The sequence below is a fragment of the Schistosoma haematobium genome, chromosome ZW (assembly GCF_000699445.3).
Source record: "Schistosoma haematobium chromosome ZW, whole genome shotgun sequence".
Taxonomy (NCBI): Eukaryota; Metazoa; Platyhelminthes; class Trematoda; order Strigeidida; family Schistosomatidae; genus Schistosoma; species Schistosoma haematobium.
In genome coordinates, this window is record NC_067195.1 from 7,695,325 (window position 1) to 7,709,375 (window position 14,051).

At 33.0% G+C, this 14,051-nt stretch overlaps 1 protein-coding gene across 1 annotated transcript in view; it reads right to left on the reverse strand.

Annotated features, from left to right (window-relative positions):
• MS3_00002690 (uncharacterized protein) overlaps positions 1–14,051 on the reverse strand; it is a gene marked incomplete at its 3' end in the record, with an annotated part of 123,710 nt that overhangs the window by 14,578 nt on the left and 95,081 nt on the right. Inside the window, exon 5 of the mRNA XM_051210299.1 lies at positions 838–1,283. Coding sequence (XP_051070276.1) covers positions 838–1,283 — 446 coding nt within the window. The remainder of the gene's footprint in view (positions 1–837; positions 1,284–14,051) is intronic.

Here is a 14,051-nt window from a genome sequence, read left to right on the forward strand (position 1 = left end):
AGTCTAAACTGATTGGTTCGGATCAGCGTGGTCATCATAATCAGTGGTTAGAGACTTTGAATGACATGGCACAAAATCGTTTGCAGTAGCGGAGATGAGTTCATCATTTGTCATAGCCGAGATTCTAAGCTACTGAGTTACTTATACCTCTTTATTTCACTAATTTAGATTTTCGTAAATCTTACCTTCGATAACTAATCTTTTCTGTTACCATGGTATGACCATAAATTATGGACGACCTTTGAGCGACGCTGAAGTGACCTTAAGAATGTCCACCATTTATTAACATGCTCAAATCGTATACCATTAACACGTGCGAATCAGCTCTAAACTTTCACTGTACAATAAACACATTTCTGATGCCCACTCAAATGTATACGAATACACAAATGTACATCTCACCACTGACCCAAATAACATCAACATAATCAGGCTTGTTTTAATTCTAATAACAATTTTGTTTTACTTCTCTGTCATTCTGAAATTTTTATTAATTTAATTTGGTTGCTTATTTATTCTTTCATGAAGTGACTTATATTAGATCATATATCATCCGAAAGTTTGTAATTTACGGGTTGAGGTAGTAGGTATATTTTTTTATTTTATTATTATTAGTAGTATTAGTATTACTATTATTTTAGTAATAATAAGTTATAATAATACCTTCCCATGTTAAAAAAGAAAAGTGTTAACATAACCCTGATTCGGGAATAAAATAAAACAATTCTTGATGAATATTAAAGGGGTGAAAACAATACTACATTTGAAATCAAGCTAATGAGGAACAATTTTCTAAGAACATACATATACATGCAAACACACAAATGAAAAATTCACCTCTTTCTGATTTTCATCATCTTCATATCTTGAATCTTGAATATCAATTCTTAATTGTTTTAATTTATCAACATTTGCAATATTATGTATTGCTGTTGATTTTGAATTGGACCATAATGTATCAGATGAACATGTAGAAGGATTTATTGATGAATCGATAGTTAATGCAGATGATGATGATGATGACGATGATGATGACAACGAAGTAAATGATGAGCAGGAAGGCGATAAAGATGATGATGATGATTTTGGAATATCATTTAATATTTTATTAAATGTTTCTGTATTATGTTCACCATTAATTGTACATTGATCAGATTCCTTTAATTTATCAACTTGAATATTAATTATAGACTGATCAAATGAAATATTTGGAGAAGAAGACGAATAACACAATCTTGGAGATGAAGTTACCGTTGACATTGTTGTAGTTATCATTGAAACAACTGGAAAAGAACAATTGTAGGTAAAACAATAATAGTAACGGTAATAATAATAATAATTAAGCTAACCACTGAAATAGTAATTTCATACTGATAGTTTAATGACAACAAAATTGTATTTCAATGACAGTTGTTTATTCTGATATTAAACTTATTAGTTGATATGTATGAACGTTGTTAAAATTAAGAAAAGAATTCAGATGAAAAACTTTTATTATATCATGGAAAATGATTCATAAATATAGGCCATCCAGTGTTTCCAAGCTCTCATTGGTGGTTTAGTTGAGATTAGTTCGTGATTTACACTCCTCTAATCTCCATGGAACTTTCTATTCAGGCATTAATCATATACTCACTATCTTCAAATTGAAATCCCAGAGCTTTTGGTGGCCCGTTGATCTGACTAACGCGATTTAAGTCGACGATGATATACGAGACCAGGCGATAGCAAACATTCGTACGATCTAAATAGGAGACAGATCAACGGGCCACCAAAATGGTGAGCCCGACGTGATTCGAACACGCAGCCTTCTGATCTGGAGTCAGATCCAAGGGCCACTAAAAGCTCAAATGAAAAACTGTGACCAGCTGAGTTCAATCACTGTCAGGTATCAGATAGTTATCCATGGTAGGTAATAGATGATGGTTGAGAAATAATTAATAATAAAATCTGTTGAACATTGAACAGATGTTTCATTCTAATTTGATAGCACTGAAAACTCTCTGAACTGATATCATCAATCTTAATAAAACAATATAAATAAAATAATGCATATTTGAATTAGGAATCTAATTCTAAAATTGTAAACTGGAAAAAGGATCTCGCTTTCAAAGAAAAAATATTAAAGTAATAATATAATAATAATATAATATAAGGTAATAACCCCCCAACTACTCTCACACACAACTTCATCATTGCAGTGTAATGTCATTTCACATCTATGTTTGTTACATTACTGATTTTGAATTCAATCAATAATTATGGAATCAACGTATTTATCTTGTAATTAAAACAATGGAACAAAATGTATTTAGAGAGAGGAAATTATAATAAAAGAATACTCTAATCATTACGATCATTATTACTATTATTTTTATTATTACTGTCTGTATAACGACCACAATCTCCTTATATATACGTATACATACGAATTATGGTAAGTCTTGTTTTTCATTATGACATCCATAATTCCCTGGAACTAATGAAACAAACTCATTCTAAATCATCTCTTTATATGAATTACTTCACCTGTAAATTTTCTAGACTCTGGAATAACCTACCACAATCTATCCGCACGATAAAACCACTCCCATTATTTGTTCGCTGCATCGATGCATACTGCTCCTCTGAAAATGCATTAAATGGTCTAGCACCTGTAAGTGTATCTCATTCCACAAGTAGTATTATAGGATCTTTAAATGTTTACCCATTTTTATTAGTGCATTCCCTAAGTAAAATCACCTACTTGCTGTCACTTTATGTTAACACCGTCCCTAGCAAGTTTAACTGATTTGAATAACATCAACAGTATATCACATGGCACACGCATTTAGGTAGACCTGATTCATATATTTTGATAATTACTGCTTTGTTTTTCCGTGCTCTCTGTTTTCGTTTTAATTTCTCTAGTTGTAGATAATTATCATTAATCTGATCTGGCACACGAAATGACCTTAATTACTCCGGTAATAAATCAACAGGCTGTCCATTTAAGAAATATTAAAAAAATCCCGGCTGATGTATTGGATCGCTGTAATACATGTACTACCTAAGCAATTACTGAACTAGTATACTTAAAACTTTCTTCTATCACATGTTTGTTCTGCACGTCTAATGTTACTATTTATATCAAATTGATCATGCCTGTAAACTGGCGTGAATCCTGTAATTGTCATTTTCAGAATATAAATTATTATTATTATACAATTCATTTTCAGTGGTTAAATAACAGTTCTATGTCTATCTTAGCATGGAAATTGCCGCCTTTTTACAAAGGAAGACAAAAATACATATTTTCTACTAAGTTCTCTTAATATATATATATTCTAGCAGAAGTCATGACAACAGAGATGTGAGGAAAATAAACAACTTGAAATATGGAATTATCTCCTTACGCATTTGAAGAAAAGTTCTGCAATAAAAGTAGACATTGAATGTCATTGATAATGTTGAAATTATGTTAAAAATAGACCAATAGACCAGTTTTTTTCGTTTTCACTTGTGATGAAAAGAACAAAAGTCGAGTTAATTAGTTGTTTGTATAATTTCGCTTTCTTCTTTTTGTTGTAGACAACCTTTTGTACCGAAAATAAATCAAATATATCTTATTTTTGAATAAAGAAAGTAATGATTGATCAAAACATGAGACTAAATGTTTTTTTTACTGGGATACAGGACTTGCATTTTATCCTTTTTAGGAGTTGTCAGCTGAATGTGCATGTATTCGAGTGTTGAAATTCACATGTATACTTGAACAAAATACATTTCGCTTCAAACACCGACACATTATCCATTAACTTTTAACGTGAACATCAACACTGGGAAACAAATATAACCAGCTGATTAGTCCAGGATAGGATAAAACATCCCTCAATGGATTTCACTACTAGTTACAATCTATCTATTCAATAAAAAAAACTTGCAACAGAATAGCTATATTGAAGCAATCTTCATAGAATGTACATATACCAACAAAGACTGATCTAAATTCAGTCCTCAATATCAATATCCGAATCATTCAATCCCTTACTAATAATATTAGACAATATCAAATTTAATTAACAAGCATTTCATAACCACGTTATTTAAGTTGAGTGTCTATATATGATCAATCTCATGGTTGAACTAATACTTTTGTTATTTCAATGAATGAGAAGAGTAATATTTTCAAATTAAATACTTTTTAGCAAAATTTTCATTCTATTGAATGAAATGGGAAGAATGAAAATTCCAATTTTGACATTTGGTAAAAACAAAAGAAGAAGGAATGAGTCGAACGAAAATATTTCTTTTCAATTAGTTCCTCATCATGGCTCTACACTAATATATATATGATTTACAACAATAAAATAATATCAGAAGGGGTTTGTGGAGATTTTTATAAATTTTCACAGATTGAAATCATGAGTCAGTTGAAGCTAGACCACCATTGAAAACCTGGAAGCACTGGACGGCCATTTCGTCCCAGTATGGGACTCCTCAGCAGTGCGCATCCACGATCCCCCACCACGCGGGGCTCGAACCCAGGACCTACTGGCTTCGCGCGCGAGCACCTAACCATTAGACCACTGAGCCGGCGTCCAACGGTGTTAATGTCTAACTTCAACCAATCCAGTTGCGCCACCCGCGTGGTGCGGGATCGTGGATGCACACTGCTGATGAGTCCCATACTAGGACGAAACGGACGTCCAGTGCTTCCAGGTTTTCAATGGTGGACTAGTTTCAACTGACTCATGATTTCAATCTGTGAAAATAAAATAATACTCATAGAGTAGCTATTTTACGTAATAATTATATAATGATACATTGATTACAAGATGACATCGAACATTTGGGAGGAAGAGAATTATAATAATTAAAGTAATTATTTGAAAATTAAGTAGTTGCTATGTTGCATGATATATATAAAAGAGAAGAAACTGACTAAATATTTTAGTGAGAGGTTAGAATTATGGTAGTTATGTAAGAATCAAGAGACAAATGTTCAGAATATTTAAAATACAAAAGCGGGAGAAATTAGAGAACGTTTTCAATATTTTTGAAGGAAAGAATTTTATCGAAGTTCAGCTACAAACTCACTTTTATACCGATAGCCAAGGTAGCGAGAGTGGTTATACAAACTTCTTTTGGATGCAAAAGTTTGGTTTGTGAACATGGATTCCAATGGCTTCAGCAATATGCAAAAGATGAACTCGTAAACCTTGTGTTAAATGTTATAGAATATGCTGGATAACTTTAAAAGCTTTATTCAGTTGAACTTGATGACCTATGTCCACCAAGTGAGGGAGAATAGAACTCTTGATCAGCTTTACTTGTCCTTTGCTCAACCAAGATAGATGGCTTTCTGCTATGCGATGACGGACTTGCCAAATTGTACGCCTGATACAACTGACTCTTACATATCTACTATAATTCTAACCTCTCATTAAAATATTTACCTAGTTTCTTCTTTTTCATATATATTATGTAACATAGTAACTACTTAATTTTCGAATAATTACGTTGATTATTATAAATAAAAGCTGAAATGACTAAATTAAACTATAACTAAACTAATAATCTATTCTCAATGAAGAAATGATAAAATATTAATTGAGTAAAATTCGGAAAACAGAACCACTATTTGAGCAACTTGATTGACTATGTATAAATACATATTATGCATTTAAAAGCTGTTATTCATACTACTATTGGTTCCTATTTATGGAATTGAATGAAGCCAGAGTAATATTTAAAACACAATAAAATATGAATTCAATACAATTGATTGATTCACTTCAACTACTGACAACCTTCTATTGATAGATATCATAGAAGTATTACGTAATCGACTTTGAATATTTGAGTTAAAAATGAGTATCTATGATTAAGAAATATATACATAATCGAAAAGGGGTCTTGTGAATATTATAGTAATTTTTAATAGTTGAATTTATGAGTCAATTGAAGCTAGTGTGAAACTCCTCAACAGTGCTCATCTACGATCCCGCACCGTTAGTCTTATACTAGGATGAAACGGCCGTCCAGCGCCTCCAGGTTTTCCATGGTGGTCTAACTTTAATGAATTCAACTATTAAAAAATATATATATTCATTTAAAATTAATAGGTATGGAGATGAAGAGTATTAGAACTATGTGTTATATATTAGCGTAATATATTCTGAACAATTTGATTACACATATACTTGTTAAGAGCATTATGCTATAGTTTATTGAAACATTGTTCATAGAAAAACTCAAACACCTTTTTATGCATTTAACGACCGTTTTTTCTCAGCCTAAATCTATTCTGGTAATATCGACTTATAATCCAGTGTAGTGAGCTTCACATTATTTTCTTTATTAACCTTATTTCTTCTTGCATTCCGTTTGTGTGATTGACATTCAATTTTTCATATATAAGTGTGCTTAACAAGTATATGCATGTATGATCATACTTTTCGCACGATATTGAGCTAATATATCACATAGTTATGATAATTTTCATCTTATAACATTATGCTGCCGTCTTAACTGCTCCTTAGTCTCACAAAGTCTTTTAGTCTCAGACATCAAACAAAAAACCGAAGGTTGAAATTATGGGAGAAGCAGTAGTTCGAAGATTATTGTATGTACAAAAAAAACAGGTATCCACAGAATCATATATGACATTTAGATTTTGGCCGTTGCTATCAGGTGTCAAAAACCTAATTCATTTGTTGCGAAGGTGATGATGATTAATCTTTCTTTGCCTGAGTGACAAATACTCCTTCATTGCATAAAAAAATCTTCCAATTAATTACATCATCACGTCTTTTTATTTCGACTGTCTTCCAGATTAGTTGTCATATTTTATTAATTGAGCTTTACCCATTTTATTTTTATCAGCGTTTACTCACTGTGTGATCATTAGTTTCTGGCCGTTTGAACTCTTATTACAATCAATGTTGTAGAATGTTCTTTCACATAAAGTACATATTTACAAAACATATTTACAATACAATTTGTTTACGCCCTTACTATACTGGTATCATTGAAATAACTCCTAATTAAACTCATTCATGTGAGTAATTTACACAGATTTTGTAATGATGATTTTTAAATATTACAGATTGTAAGTACCTAACGTGAACCAAACAAAATAAAATGATTTTTTTGATTGAGATAATGAACCGATTGATGTTAGACCAACACCTTTGGAAACCTGGAAGCACTGGACGGCCGTTTCGTCCCATTGTGGGACCCCTCAGCAGTGCGCATCCACAATCCTGCTCGCAGGATTCCAACCCAGGGCCTTCTGTATCGCGCGCGGACGCTTAACCAACTGGACCACTGAGCCGGCATCCAATGGTGATAGTGTCTAACATCAACCAATCCACGAAATTGCGCGACCAACTTCCATTGTACTGAGGTAGATACCTGTCTCTACCCGACATGGATTAGCTCCACTGATCATGGCTTCTCACTAGAACTCCGAGAATCCCCTCACGAAGCTAGTCACTAGTGAGCACATGTTGAATTTATGCTATTATACTCAGAACTTTATTCTTGATCACTTTAAGATGATAAAAGAAACTATATGAATGAACATTATAGATTACTATTAGAAATATACTAATATCGATCATGAAACCGATAATTATCAAAGATTCCTAACAATAAATTTAAATGAAAGATAAACAGTACACCTAAGTATAGATAAAAAACAAACAAACAAACAAACAATAACTCAAGTCATATTCCATTGAAATTTAAGTGTTCTCATTTTTATTATGATTATCTCTCTTTGTATTTTGTGATAAACAACAATCAATATATTCTAATTATGCTTTAATTAGTAAACAATGTAAAATAACCTTTTCTTTTTGTTGGTTACATTTCATTTTGTTTTTATTTTGAATTAAGAATAAACCAGATAGAATATGCTTTAGTTTGTTTGTGTTTTTTTACGTTGAAAAGAATTTTTATTAAACCAAAACAATATTCTGAAAAATAAAAAAATAAAAATTAAAAAGGGTATATTTATGCTATTTTTGTTTCCAACGAAATATTCAATAGGTGTATGTATACACTAGCGACATTAAACAAGATGTATTTAGACATATTCTCCTTGTATGTGTATATGTGTGTGTGAATCTGTATCCGTGCATACACAAAGATACATAATCAATTCCTGTAGAAATACATAATTTACTCTAAGTAGATGTTGTATATTAATTTAAAATTGAGTTGAATAAAGTTCAGAAGGAGTCATTGAGGTGTATTAAAAAAGCACATTACATTCAATCTATGAATATATACATAGATCTATGGTTTATTTTTCTGGTTTAAATCTTGAATTAAATAAAGAAGTAGTTTTGAACTTGAACTATTTGTTTTTAGATTCAGAGCTCATTATTTGATCTACGTCAAATTCCATTAATCCTAACATCAATAAATATGATTCAAAGTTGAGTACATTAATATGTATTTATTTGCTGAATAAAATTTAAAAGAAAAATAGTTTTATACTGTAGTTTACATCATAAACCAATATTACTTAGACAACTATTAAAAACTAGGAAACATCGAATACCAATATTTCGTTATAGTATGAGACCATACATCAGCAGTGTGCATTCACAAACCTCATTGCGAATTAAATTCAGGACCTTTAGGTCTCGCGTTAGATGTCTAAATTTTAGATCACTAAAGTTTAATATCGAATAGTTGACATTTTTAGTGTCAATGAATTCGCGATATTGCTCAACCATGTCCCAATCCACTAGGTAGGTAACTATTTCGTAATCGAAATGGTTGAACTCTACTGGCCACAGTTTCCTACCAGAACTCCGAGAATTACATCTAGAAATTAGTTAATAGAGAGCACATAAATAGTATGTGAGGCAAGTGGAATGATGGTATCATGGTGAAAAAAGAAGTTCCTGAAGAAATATAACGAAAGTAAACCGTACAAAATAAAAATATTTTCCAAGAGGTTTTTACGGAGAAACTCTGTTAAGCCAACATCAATCTCTCATTTTCATCAATAAACGTGATTTTTTTTATTGTAATATTGATCGCGACAACATTTTTTTCCAATCCACAGTTTCTCACAACCTTTGCCATTCCCTGATTAGTTGTTGATGTGTTTAGTTCTTTAATTTTTCTGTGTCCCAAGGTCATGTTATGTTATCATAGAAAGAGAGTTGTTCCCTTTTAACTTTCCCCCCTTGATTTTCAGAACATAAAGTTTTTCTAGCTCTCTTGTCTACTTCCTGGACTCGATAGTATTGGGGATAACTATCAAAACATTCTGTGTCAGTGACTGTACTACTGAGTTCACATTAGTTCCTGTTCGTAATAGAAGTTTTCATCGTTAATTAGAAAATGATCGTACAATCAAATTTCATAAGTAATAGATCCACAAATAACGAAAACTGACTTGATTTTTATTATAAATAATAATGCTGAATAAATATAAAAGGAAACATTGAATAAAACTAATTAGAAATGATTAATTACAGATATTTAGTGAAATGATTTAAAACTGATTATATAGCGATATGAAAATATACCCACTTTCTATCCTTCTTCAATATTAAAAATTTTTTAACAATTTTAATATTTGAATTCATGAGTCTATCTAGGCTAGACCACCATTGAAAACCTAAAAGCAATGGACGGCCGTCTCGTCCTAGTATAAAACTCCTCAGCATTGCGTATCTACGATCCCGCACGATGGACTCGAACCTAGGGCCTACGATTTAGCTTAGATCAACTCATGAATTCAACTGTTAAAATTATTACAATCTCCACAAAATTCTAAATCTGACCTTAACAATCCCCGATATTTACTTTTTCCTTATTCGTGAAAATACTTATTGTTCATACTTCGATTATTCACTATCAGAATTCTCATTTTTGTGTTATTATTCTAAATTATAACTAATTGAACTTATATTCTATATTTGAAAATTTTTTATTACCAATGAAATTTCAAAATGCACGTTTCTTATTGTTATTTACACTCAGATTCTAATTCAGTGCCTATTGCTTTGAATACAGGTACATTTAACTAACACATGTCCAAAAATATGCTATTCAAAATAGAGTCATCTTGTAGTTGAGGTCTATATCGAAGTAACTGCTCCTATGTCAACAAAAACCAATCAAAACTCCAGTTTTGATCAGAATTAAAAACAAATATAATAATAGAAACCTATACACAGAGATCCTTCGTCTTTAGTTTCTTTTATCATTGATATATGTTATCAGTAGTTTCATGTTTTCACATTTTATTTTATTCATTTCCTCTATTGTTTTATGTCTGAATTTGTGTAAAACATAAGTTGATGTAATTTCAACAATTGAGATCGTGAGTCAATTGAAGATAGATCACTATCAAAAACCTGAAAGCGCACTGGACGGCCGTTTCGTCCTATTGTGGGACGCATCCATGATCCCGCCTCGAGAGATTTCAACCCAGGACCTGTCAGTCTCGCGCGCGAGCGCTTAACCACTAAACCACTGAGCCCACCGGGATCCAATCGTGTTAATGTCTAACTTCAACTAATCCACGAAATGGAGTGACACATTCACCATTGTCATCAGTGAGTTACTATGCTATATATTAGCTTCAAAATAGGAAAAATTCACTTTTTCATTCACATTTAAGCCTTTTTATGTCTGTCTATCTATACATCTGTCTATATTCTTATCTGTCTGTTTATCCCTCCAAAAAATAATTTTAACTATCATTAATTTTATTGTGGTGACTTTTCTGAGAAAAAATGAATTTAAGATTTCATGTTCCTTTCCCTAATTTATTATTATTATTCTAAAAAAACAAACAAAGATTAGTGTCAAACTATCTATTTTGATGAATAGGTTGAATATGTTATTAATTAATAGTTTGATTACTTTTATACTACTGGATATACGAACAAGAATATAGTAGTATTAAAAAAACTAAATGAAATGTCATTATCTAATTACTTTTGTAAACAAGAAAAAAAGCTTTTTTACGTGTACATTGATGTGTATGATTAATTAGTATGCTAGAAATTAATAAATCAGGGAGAGAGAGAGAGAGGAAATAACACTGGTATGTATACATTGGCATAGATACACATATTCATGTACACATATCTTTTTTGCTTCTACATAATGAGTGTTAAATTTTTGAAAAAAATAAAATTAATTTGAAGAAATAATTATATAATCGATGAGTGTCAACTGAAAAGTCATTGAATGAAGAAAGAAAAAAAACTAAGGAGGATTAGTTCCTTCAAAGATTTTGAGTACACTTTGCTGACAAATGTTAACTAATTAGTACGAAACCTAGGTCAAGAAGGGTATTTTCATGACTACCTCCAAACATCTAGCATCAAAATATAGTAAACAAGATTTTGAATTACTTGGATTAGTGACTACATACCAAATTGACCAATCGAATTCGATCAGTACACTCAAGGAATGGATAAAAATGACATCGACCACTACTTCGTGATCAATCGCTGTTAAAACAAGGAGTACTTGTTAGACACTCTTTTTTAGTGAAGAATTCCATGCAGTAGTGAAGTACTGACAACTCTATATGGGGTCGAACTCAGGATGACGAGAACAATGCCTGCATTTATTCAACAGGGAAAATGCAGTTCACATATGGTTGTTGTAATAACAATAGTTGTTGCACCTTTTACATAAATGACAGGCTTTCATTCAAGGGGTTAATTTAATTCTCAATATGATACTTAATTACGTAGTCGCAAATGTTTTATCACGTGACTAGCCCAGTAAATACACAGTCAGTCAGTAACAACGTAGAACTTCGTACTTACGTACATCAGTTCGAGTTGCCACACCACATTAGCCTAGAGATGCAGTTGTCGATTCAAATCCCGTAGTGGTAGAGGTAATAAGAGTATAAGCAGTAATCGGGAAGATTAGGGTTTGGAGATGTTACTTAAAGAGTATAATACAGTGAAATAAATTTGAGAGGAGAAAAAAAAGACAAGGAAGAATAAGGAGATCAAAATTTGGAAGAACACAAAGAGTGGATGCACCTGCCCCATTGCTAATGATTTTGAGCCATGTCATTCAGGGTCTCTAATCATCGGTTGCTATCATCTCGCGGTCCCCAACCAGGTAGTCTACACCTACCAACATGACTCAGTTCACTTGTCAGTGACTTCATGGACTTGTGCCATGTTTTGGTTTGGCCGCCCCTAGCTTTCTTCCAACTTACTCACATACCACTGAACATAGCACGTCGAGGCAGTCGGTCGTTGGGCATACGTAACACGTGTCCAAGCCATCTCAACTGATCAAGTTTCACTATGTCATCAATTGATTTGCCATCCTTACCTAGTACCCGTTTCCTAACAACTGCACTACTTACTCGATGGTCCCACGATATACGAGCAATATTTCGAAGACACCTATGATCAAATACTAGTAACCTACGAATATCCCCTACTCTTACCGGCCATGTTTCACTGCCATAAAGTAGGACGGAACGAACTGCTGCGCAGTAAACCCGTCCTTTGGTTGATAGACGGATATCTCGCCTACGCCATAAATGACGCAAGTTGGCAAAAGCTAGTCGAGCCTTCTGTATCCGTGCTGAGATTTCGTCACACACTAAACCACAAGGGCTGATGAGACTTCCAAGATAAGTGAAGCGGTCGATACACTCAACTACTTCACTCCCTATCACTAGTTCGGGTGTCGATGTAACCCAATCCTGAAGCAACATTTTGCATTTCGAGGGAGAGAATCGCATCCCGAACATGCTTGCATTGTTGCTTAAAGTGGTCAGAAGACTCTGCATTTTGTCGGCGTCTTCACCAAATAAAACTATGTCATCTGCATATTCTAAGTCAACAAGTGAACCTCCCGGTAGAAGTTCAACCCCTGGAAATTTAGATGAGGAGAGTGTTATCTCTAAAAGTACGTCAATGACAAAGTTGAACAAGAATGGGGAGAGTGGACAGCCCTGATGAACACCACTTGAGGTAATCAATTCTGATGACAGTTCGCCATAAGCTCTCACTCGACCAGTTGTGTTCGAGTAGAGATCCTTTATAAGGTTAATGTACTTCTTTGGTACTCCTTTCAGTGACAAACACTGCCATAGAACCTTACGATCAACAGAGTCAAATGCCGCCTTAAGGTCGAGAAATACTATGATTGTGGGGCGTCTAATAAATACACAAACTAAGGTACTAAACTTATTCATTCATATCACTTGGTAAGAAATCTTAGGGATTGTATGTCATTTTGACAGCTGTTAACGAGGACAACATATGAAAGGGTAAAGTCATTTTAAACTAGACCAAGAATTTAAATGCGTGCACAGATTTCTAATTCTGTCATTCAGTTGAAAGTTGTAACTATCGTAGAAAACGGATGCAAAACATTCATCGCATACAGTAAGTAACGAATTCTGTTATAACTATCCTTTATTTTAAAATCCTATTCTTTAAAATTATCAGTAAACGAAGATGAGAAAAATAGATGAAAATAACGGAATTTGGATATTAATTTGTTCGAAAAATTAGTACTTAAACTTATTTTGTACGCATTTATTATACATTTAGTTTATGTGATTTTACAGATTCCTTAATAGTAAGCCTCTATTTGCTTCATTACGTGGAATTATATATAGCCCCCAAATGCCCTGATACGATTGAGAGTGAGGAGAGTCAGCTCTCACTCTCCAAATGCTCTCACATAGCCACGTGTATACAGCTACTACAAGGGAGGTCCTACTGACTGCCTCCTCGAGGCGAGGGTGTTGTCTACGAAATGGTGATGAGGAAAAGAAAATGTGCAGAACTTCAAGCAGGTTGATGGGTATAGAGGATCCAACTAGGTGAGTTGGAAAACTCTGATTTCAAACCAGTGGTGCACATGAACTCCAGTATCCTGAGGGAACAAAGGGCATATGAAATTATTGTTTGCCAATGGCTACCATGATACTGCATCTCCTAACGTTGCTCCATTGCCTTATAGATTAGACCTGTAGGTCAAAGGCTTGGCGAGTGGCCTCCTAAGAAAACCATTTGCTTTGATTTGGGCTCCCCGGC